The sequence below is a fragment of the Pteronotus mesoamericanus genome, unplaced genomic scaffold (genome assembly GCF_021234165.1).
Source record: "Pteronotus mesoamericanus isolate MK-2021 breed Mesoamerican mustached bat unplaced genomic scaffold, CSHL_Meso_final scaffold_36, whole genome shotgun sequence".
NCBI classification, from domain to species: domain Eukaryota; kingdom Metazoa; phylum Chordata; class Mammalia; order Chiroptera; family Mormoopidae; genus Pteronotus; species Pteronotus mesoamericanus.
In genome coordinates this window covers 13,336,305-13,345,002 of record NW_026555313.1, presented here as the reverse complement: position 1 = coordinate 13,345,002, position 8,698 = coordinate 13,336,305, and the positions used below count along the sequence as shown (strand labels likewise).

Sequence of the window (8,698 nt, the reverse complement as noted above, 5' to 3'; positions counted from 1 at the left end):
CAAAAATTAAAAACTTTAAATTGAAAAAAAAGGTTCTGACCCATGACCTAACTAGGAAGTACGATGCCATCAGGGTCTCTCGCTCTTCACCCTACTCATCTCCACGCGTGGTCTTACTCTCCCTCTCCCCAGCCGCGCAGTGGGGCCTGCATTTGCTGGAGAAAATGGCTGTGAAAGCACTTGCAGGAGGCCTACAGGCTACCTCATGCTAAGACATCAGGTTTTAGATCACAAGTTTTAGATTCAGAACTTCTACAGATTTTATAAATGACAGTGAGCAAATCTGCCAAGTGTTAAGTTAAATGCTATCTTTGAGAAGGCTAATTTAAGAATATGGAAAATTGTTTCAGGAGTTGGCTGAGCATTTTAATCTTAAGAACCCACCGTTGAGAGTGCTTTTATTAATGGACACAATGAAAACAATACTTTTATAGGAAATATGTTTATTATTAATCATCTTAATTTGAAAATACTCATTCTTTCTTAGGACTGGTCCATCATATTCTGTCTCTTTAAAGACATTAAATAAACAAAACTGTGAGCAATTTTACTTAATAGCACATAGACACTTCAGTAACGTAAGAAAGAAATTCCTAGCAATGAAACAAGGTCTCTAGAACTTACTATTAAAACAAAGAAAGCATTTCCAATGACAAGATGTAGGAACAAATGGATAAAAATCTAAGTCAGCACAAGCTGAAAAATGTGAGCAAGAAGTTCTATAACCCACCCTTACTCTGAGTTCGCACTGGGATGGCACAAGCACGTCCTGTGAAAGAAGCTGAGAGATATTTTCACATCTCCCTGAAGAATGGGTCCTCTGGGCTTGGGACTCATGTTATCTAAGTTCTCCAAGCCTACTGCGTTTTCAGCTTCTTGTCCACATAATTATGACCAGAGGTTTCAAGGAGAAGACAAGAGCAGGAAGCACTTAGCTTTGACTTTTGAGCAGATGTAACACCAGCTCTTCATCCTCTGCTAAAGACAGGCCCGTATCCAACGGCTCTATGATTTCCCACTTGGCCTTCTTTTTGTTACCACTTGTGAGTCCTGTGTCTTCCGCTTCACTGTTGTTCCTTTTCCTCGTTCCCTGCTTCTTCTTGGTATCACTGGTGAGAACAAATCCAATGATTTACTTATAAATAAATAATGAAGTTCATTATTCTGAAATCAAACACTTAAAATAGGACAAAAATGCCAATAACCAATAGTTGGTAAAGTGATATTATTCAAAAGAGAAAGAAACTATAACAACTTCAGGATATCTGTGTCATAAGTAAGTACCTTCCCATTAATGGATGAGAAGAGAGGGCCCATCATGCACTGGGCACTGTGCTGGGGAGTCTGTACACACTGTCTCATTCGATCCTCACAATAATTTTAGAAAACCACAGATAAATTATTCACAATTTGAGGACACTGAGAGGTCCACAGTCTGGCTCTAAAAAGGCTCCGATCTGTGCTTTGCTGCTTCATCAAATTATCTCTATTTAAAGTTAGGATATCCTTTAGTTAGCAGTCTGTGGGCTAACAGATATCAGGTATGAATTCTATTATCTTCTGCATTAAGTTATGATATGTGGATCATGAGTATAACAGAAACTGAAATGTTAAGATACAAATTAAGAAAGACATCAAATAAATTTTCCCATTTAAAATCTGTATCTAAGCCGCCACATAGTCCGAAGAAAGCATACACACTGTCATATTCTGCACACACCTGCGGCATACAGCATAAAAATAATGCTAATTTCTGAAGACAGAAGCAATCGCTTGATACAATAAACATTTAAAAAGCAAAACATCTCAAAACATTTTAAAATACCATCCACATATTCAAAGATGACCCAATTACTGGATATAATATTAAAACAAAAATAAAACCCCCATCTATTAGCAACGAGGTAGCAATGTTTATTAAAAGCTTACTAAGGATTTGGCACTATGCTACATTTTTTACACAGATTACATTTATCTTCTTGAAAATGCTTGATGTGGGAAGCATTAGCCTCATTCTAAAATGAGGCTAGAGAGGTTAAATGACTGGACCCATATTATACACATAGGATTTACACCCACGTCTGAGTGACTCTAAACTCAGCCCAAAGCCAGACAGCTGAAAGCAATTTGAGTTGACTTGCTTGCATTTGGAGAACAGAAATGGAAAGAATTAGCTGTGGAAAGCGCATTGGTTTGACATCGACACAGTCCATGCCCAAATAACATTTCTAAGCCTCAGTTTCCTTATCTGAAAGATGGGGATTATACCATTTTACTTAGTAGAACTGCTGTTAAGATTTAAATAAAATTATGTAACTGCAAGAACATGGTAGTGCTCAATACATGTTAGCTGCCTACAAACTACTGCCTTTCAAATATATGCTTGCATTTATGTTATATAATAAACAGTAACAAAAATATCATCACAGAAATTATATTATAGCCCAAGCATATGATGTATTCAGAAAGAGAACAAAGTGCTTAAGTTTCAATGGACTCCATTACTCCTTAGAAGGTAGCGTGGATATGAAAGTGAAGGAGCCTAATAAGCATATGAAGCAAAACTTAGTAATTTCCCTATTTACCTCTCAGAAATGCCCAATGCTCTGACTCAGCAGCCATTCTCTTCACCACTGGGAGAAAGAACAAACTACAGAACACTATGAGGTTATCTGCAAATAACTACATTTTTAAGTAGTGCCTGGAAAGATGAATATGAAGAGTTCCATATGAAAGGAATTCAGTCAGCAAGGAAAGGAAGGGGGCCTAAATAAAAAAAAAGTTTTGACTCTTTTTAAAAAATATTATTTTGTTATTCTATTACAGTTGTCCCCATTTTTTCCCCTTTGCCCTCCTCTGCCCAACATAACCTGCACTCCCAAAGACAGTACCCGCCCTCTTGCCCACATCCATGGGTCATTCATACATGTCCCTTGACTAGTCCCTTTTCCTTCTTTCCACCCTTCCCATCCCGTCGGGTCACTGTTAGTCTGTTCCTTGTTTAGATGACTCTGGTTCATTTTGCTCACTTGTTTGTTTTGTTCATTAGGCTCCTCTTATAGGTGAGATGATACCTGTACTTGTCTTTCACCACATGGCTTATTTCACTTAGCATAATATTCTCCAGTTCCATCCATGCTGTCGTAAAAGGCAAGAGTTCCTTCTTTCTTTTTGCTGAATAGTATTCCATTGTGTAAATGTACAATAGTTTTTTAACACACTTATTTACTGATGGGCACTTAGGCTGTTTCCAGCACTTGCCTATTGTAAATAACACTGCCCATAACATAGGAGTGCATAAGTTCTTTTGAATTGATGTTTCAAGATTCTTAGGGCATAATCCAAGCAGTGGAATCACTGGGTCAAAAGGCAGTTACCATTTTTAGTTTTTTTAGGAAATACTGTTTTCCACAGTGGCTGCACCAATCTGCATTCCCACCAACAGTGAACTAGGGTTCCCCTTTTTCCACATCCTCTCCAGCACTTGTTGTGGTGATTTATTAATGATGGCCATTCTGACTGGTGTGAGGTGATGTCTCACTGTGATTTTAATTCACATCTCTCTGATGGCTAGTGATGTTGAATATTTTTTCATATGCCTATTGGCCCTGTGTATGTCCTCCTAAGAGAAGTGTCAATTCAGATCTCTTGCCCATTTTTCAGCTTGACTGTTTGTTTTCCTGGTGCTGAGTCACATGACTTCTTTTTAATATATATTGGACATCAAATCCTTGTCCAAGGTTTCACTGGCAAATATGTCTTCCCATACAATCTGTTCACTTTTCATTTTGATGAAGGTTTCTTTAGCTGTCCAGAAGCTTTTTAATTTGATATAATCCCATTTGTTCATTTTTTCCTTTATTTCCCTTGCCCTAGGAGATATATAGGCAAAAGCATTTCCACATGGGATATCTGAACGTTTACTGCCTGTTTTCCTCTAGGACTTTTATGGCACCACGACTTACTTAAAGTCTTTTATTCATCTTGAGTTTATTCAGGTGTACAGTGTAAGTTGGTGGTCTAGTTTATTTTTTTGCATGTCCAGTTCTCCCAACACCATTTATTGACAAGGCTATTTTTACTCCATTTTATGCTTGTGCCCCCTTTGTCACATATTAATCAACCATGGAGACCTGAGTTTATATCTGGTCTCTCTATTCTGTTCCACTGATCTATGTGTCTGTTCTTAGGCCAGTACCAGACTGTTTTGATTACAGTGGCCTTGTAGTATACTTTGATGTCAGGTATTGTGATACCTCCTCCTTTGTTCTTCTTTCTCAAGATTTCTGAAGCTATTCAGGGTGGTTTTTGGTTCCATATAAATGTTTGAAATATTTGTTGTAGATCTGTGGAATATGCCATTGGTATTTTAATAGAGATTGTATTGAATTTATACATTGCTTTTGGGTAGTGTGGACATTTAAATGATGTTAACTCTTTTAATCCATGAATACAGTATATGCTTCCATTTATTTGTATCTTCCTTAAATTCTTCAGTGTTCTGTTGTTTTCCAAGTACAGGTCTTTTACCTCCTGGATTAAGTTTATTCATAGGTAGTTTATTTTTCTTTTTGCTACAATAAATGGGATTTTCCCCCTAGTTTCTCTTTCTGATAGTTCATTGTTGGTGTACAAAAATACCCTTGATTTCTGAATATTGATTTTGTATGCCTCTATTTTACCAAATTCACTTATTAGGTCGATTAGTTTTTTGGTGGAGACTATAGAGTTTTCTATGTACACTATCGTGTCATCCGCAAATAATGACAGTTTTACTTCCTCCTTTCCAATTTGGATGCCTTTTATCTCTTTTTCTCATGTGATCGCTGTAGTCAGAATTTCCAGTTCCATGCTAAATAAAGGTGGTGAAAGCATCTATGTTCATTAGAGATACTGGCCTGTAGTTTTCTTTCTTTGTTGTGTCTTTACCTGGTTTAGAAATGAAGACAATACTAGCCTCATAAAAAGAATTCAGGGGTGTTCCCTCTTCTTGAATTTTTTGGAATACTTTGAGAAGGACAGGAGTTTGGTAAATGCTTGGTAAAATTCTTCTGTGAAGCCATCTGGACCAGGGATTTTGTGTGCCAGGAGTTTTTTTGATTACTGCTTCAATTTTACTAGTAGTTACCAGTCTATTCAGGTTTTCTGTTTCTTCTTGTTTTGGTTTTGGAAGATTGTATTATTCTAGAAACTTGTCCATTTGGCCCAGTTTGTCCAATTTCCTTGCATAGAGTTGTTCGTATTAATTTCTTACAATCCTTTGTACTTCTGTAGTATCGGTTGTTACTTCTCTTCTGTTTCTGATTTTATTTATTTAGGTCCTCCCTCTTTTCTTCCTGGTTAAAGGCTTGTCAATTTTGTTTACCTTTTCAAAGAGCCAGTCCCTGGATTTACTGATTTTTTTTAATTGTATTTTTAGTCTCTCTGTCATTTAATTCTGCTCTGATCTTGATTATTTCCTTCCATCTACTTGCTCTGGGCTTTGTTTGTTGTTGTTCCTCCAGTTCTTGCAGATAAAAAGTTAGGTTATTTATTTGAGATTCTTCTGACTTTTTTAGGTAGGTCTGTATTGCTATGAACTTCCATTTCAGGATTGCCTTCACTGTGTCCCACAGGTTTTGGGTTGTTTTGTGTTCATTTTCATTTGCTTCTAGAAACTTTTTGATTTCTTCCTTGATTTTATGGTTAACCCATTCACTATTTCATAGCATATTATTCAGTCTCCATGTATTTGAATGTTTTTGAGATTTTTCCTTGAGGGTGGTTTCTAGTTTCAAGCCATTGTGCTCCAAGAAGATGCTTCATATGATTTCAATTTTCTTGAATTTGTTGAGGCTCGTTTTGTGTCCTACCATGTGGCTTATCCTTGAAAATATTCCATGTGCATTTGAAAAGAATGTATATTTTGCTGCTTCGTGATGAAAGGTTCTGTATATATCAATTAAGTTCCTTTGATCTAGAATGTTGTTCAATATCACAATATCTTTGTTGAGTCTTTGCTTGGAAGACATATCCACTGTTGACAATGGGGTGCTGAAATCCCCTATAATGAGTGTGTTGTCAATATCTTTCTTAAACTACTACAATATTTTCTTTATATATGTAGGTGCTACTATGTTGGGTGCATTTATGTTTACAAGGGTTATATCTTCTTTTTTTAAAAAATTTATTTATTTTTCAAATACATTTGTATTATTCTAGTGTCTCCGCCTTCCCCCCACCACTTTCCCCTGCCCCCCTCCCTCTATCCCTCCCCACTTTGGCTTTGTCCATGAGTCCTTGCTATATAGACCTTAACTATTATGTAGTGACTTTATTGTCTCTTAATATCACCTTTGTTTTGAAGTCTTTATCGTATGATATAATTATTGCTACTGCAGCTTTTTTTCATGTCTGTTTGCTTGGAATAGTTGTTTCTATCCCTTTACTTTCAGCCTCTGTAGATCTTTTGTTGTGGGGTGGGTCTCTTGTAGACAGCATATATGTAGGTTATGTTTTCTTATCCATTCACTACCCTGTGTCTTGATTGTAGAACTTAATCCATTTATATTTAAGGTCATTATTGATAGATACTTATTCATTGCCATTCCTTTCCTTTTACCCGTGTTTCTCTCACTTTCTTCATCTTCTTAAAGCAGTCTTTTTAGCATTGCTTGCAATGATGGTTTGGTGGAGATGTAGTCTTTTAAAAGCCTGTGTGTGTGTGTGTGTGTGTGTGAGAGAGAGAGAGAGAGAGAGAGAGAGAGAGAGAGAATATGAATATCTGGGAAGCTACTCATTTCGCCTTCCATTTTAATTGACAGCCATGCTGGGTAGAGTCGTCTTGGTTGCAGGCCTTTGCTTTCCATTCCTTGGAATATTTTATACCATTCCCTTCTGGCTCATAATGTTTCTTTGAAAAATCAGCTGATAGCTTTATGGGAGCTCCCTATTATGTTACTAGCTGTTTCTCCCTTGCTGCATTTAAGATTCTCTGTCTTTGAATTTTGCCATTTTAATTATGATGTGTCTTGGAGTGGACCTCATTGGGTTCCTCTTGAATGGGACCCTCCATGCTTCCTGGACTTGGCATGACTTTTTCTCTCACCAAGAAGGGAAGTCTTCTGCAATTACTTCTTAAAACACATTTTCTATCCCTTGTATCTCTTCTCTTTTTGGTATCCCTACAATACTAATATTATTACCTTTCATGTTGTCTAGTAGCTCACTTAAACTATCTTCATTCTTTTTTAATCTTTTTTGTTTGTTGCATTCTCTGGGTGTTTTTTCCTACCGTATCCTCCAACTTGCTGAGTCAATCCTCTGCTTCATCTAGTCAGCTTTTAATTCCTTCCAGTGATTTCTTCATTTCATATATTGTATTCTTCATTTCCTCCTGGTTCCTATTCATATTTACTATGTCCTTTTTTATGCTGATGTAGTTCCCATAGTTCCTTCTAGCTTCCACAGAGTTCCTTGTAGTTTTCACTGAGCTCCTTGAGCATCCTTATAACCATTATTCTGAATTCTTTGTATGACAGATTTTTTGCCTCAGTTTCATTTAGCACTCATTTTGGGGATTCCCTGTTTCCTTTCAATTGTGGTTGTTTCTTTGTTTCCCCATTTTAGGTGACTTGTATGTTTCTGCGTATTAGGGTGATCTGTTTTGACTTTCCTTTTTGCATCATGTGGCCTTTTGTGGTAGGATACCTGTGGGATTCTGTCGTGTAGTCTCCTTGATCTCCTGAGCTGGATGACCTCCTGAGCTGGATGACCTCCTGAGCTGGATGCTCTTGGGATGTCCTTCATGCGGTTTATGTGGGCTCTCTTGTTGTAATTGAGTTTTGGTGGTTGCTGGGTTGATCTTTGGTGGGATCTTCCCTCTGGCTGGCTGACAGTTAACACTGCCTACCACATCTTGTATGCTGTTGCGCAGTGCTGGTAGAGCAAAACAACCCAGGAAACAAAACCCATACCCATAAAAATAAACCCCACCCACAATCACAGTGTCGACAAAAAATGAGCAAATGTTAATAAAGGTGTAAAAAGACTGAGCCTACTATAAGGAAAAATAAAAATGAAAGAAAAATGAATGAAAGGATAGCAGGAGGAGAAATAATAAGACTAGAGAATAGAAACAAGGCAAAGGAAGAAAATAATATTATGTCATAAATAAAAAAGGGAGGTAAGAAGGCAAATGGGGTAAGAAAAGGGAAAAGTATTGTATGAGGTTTAAAAAAACCTTTTTAAATGGTGAAAAAAATGGAACCAAATTGAAGAAAAACAGCCACCACAGCAATATCTACAATAAATGAGCAAAGACTAATACAGGTGGAAAGGGAATAAGCAGGAAAAAAAGAAAAAGAAAAAAAAGCTTATGAAATGTGTAAAAGTAAATTGATTTTGAGAGGATAGAAGGAGAAGAAATAATAAGAGGAATGAAAACCAGACTAAGAGTGGGAAAAAGTGAAATTTAAAATGAAATAAAGAAAGAGCAGGACGAAGAGAAAATAGAGTAGCAGGGAGAGGGACAGTAAAATTTGAGATTTGAAATACAAAAATAGTGAAGATCTAGAAATAAAATTGAAGAACTGCAACAATAACCACCATATATCAACCAGCAACACACAAAGATTAATAAAGGTGGAGAGAGAATAATGGTATTTTTAAGAACAGGAAAAAGAATGTGAGATGACTAATGACAAGACAAATAGTTTTG

General features: G+C 36.7%; 1 protein-coding gene across 1 annotated transcript in view; it reads right to left on the bottom strand.

The window, feature by feature from the left end:
- Window positions 1-426: 426 nt before the first annotated feature.
- Window positions 427-8,698, bottom strand: part of DDX10 (DEAD-box helicase 10) — a 286,609-nt gene continuing 278,337 nt past the window's right edge. The window contains exon 18 of the mRNA XM_054592588.1: window positions 427-1,109. Within this exon, the coding sequence (XP_054448563.1) occupies window positions 932-1,109 (178 nt within the window). The 3' untranslated portion in view covers window positions 427-931. The remainder of the gene's footprint in view (window positions 1,110-8,698) is intronic.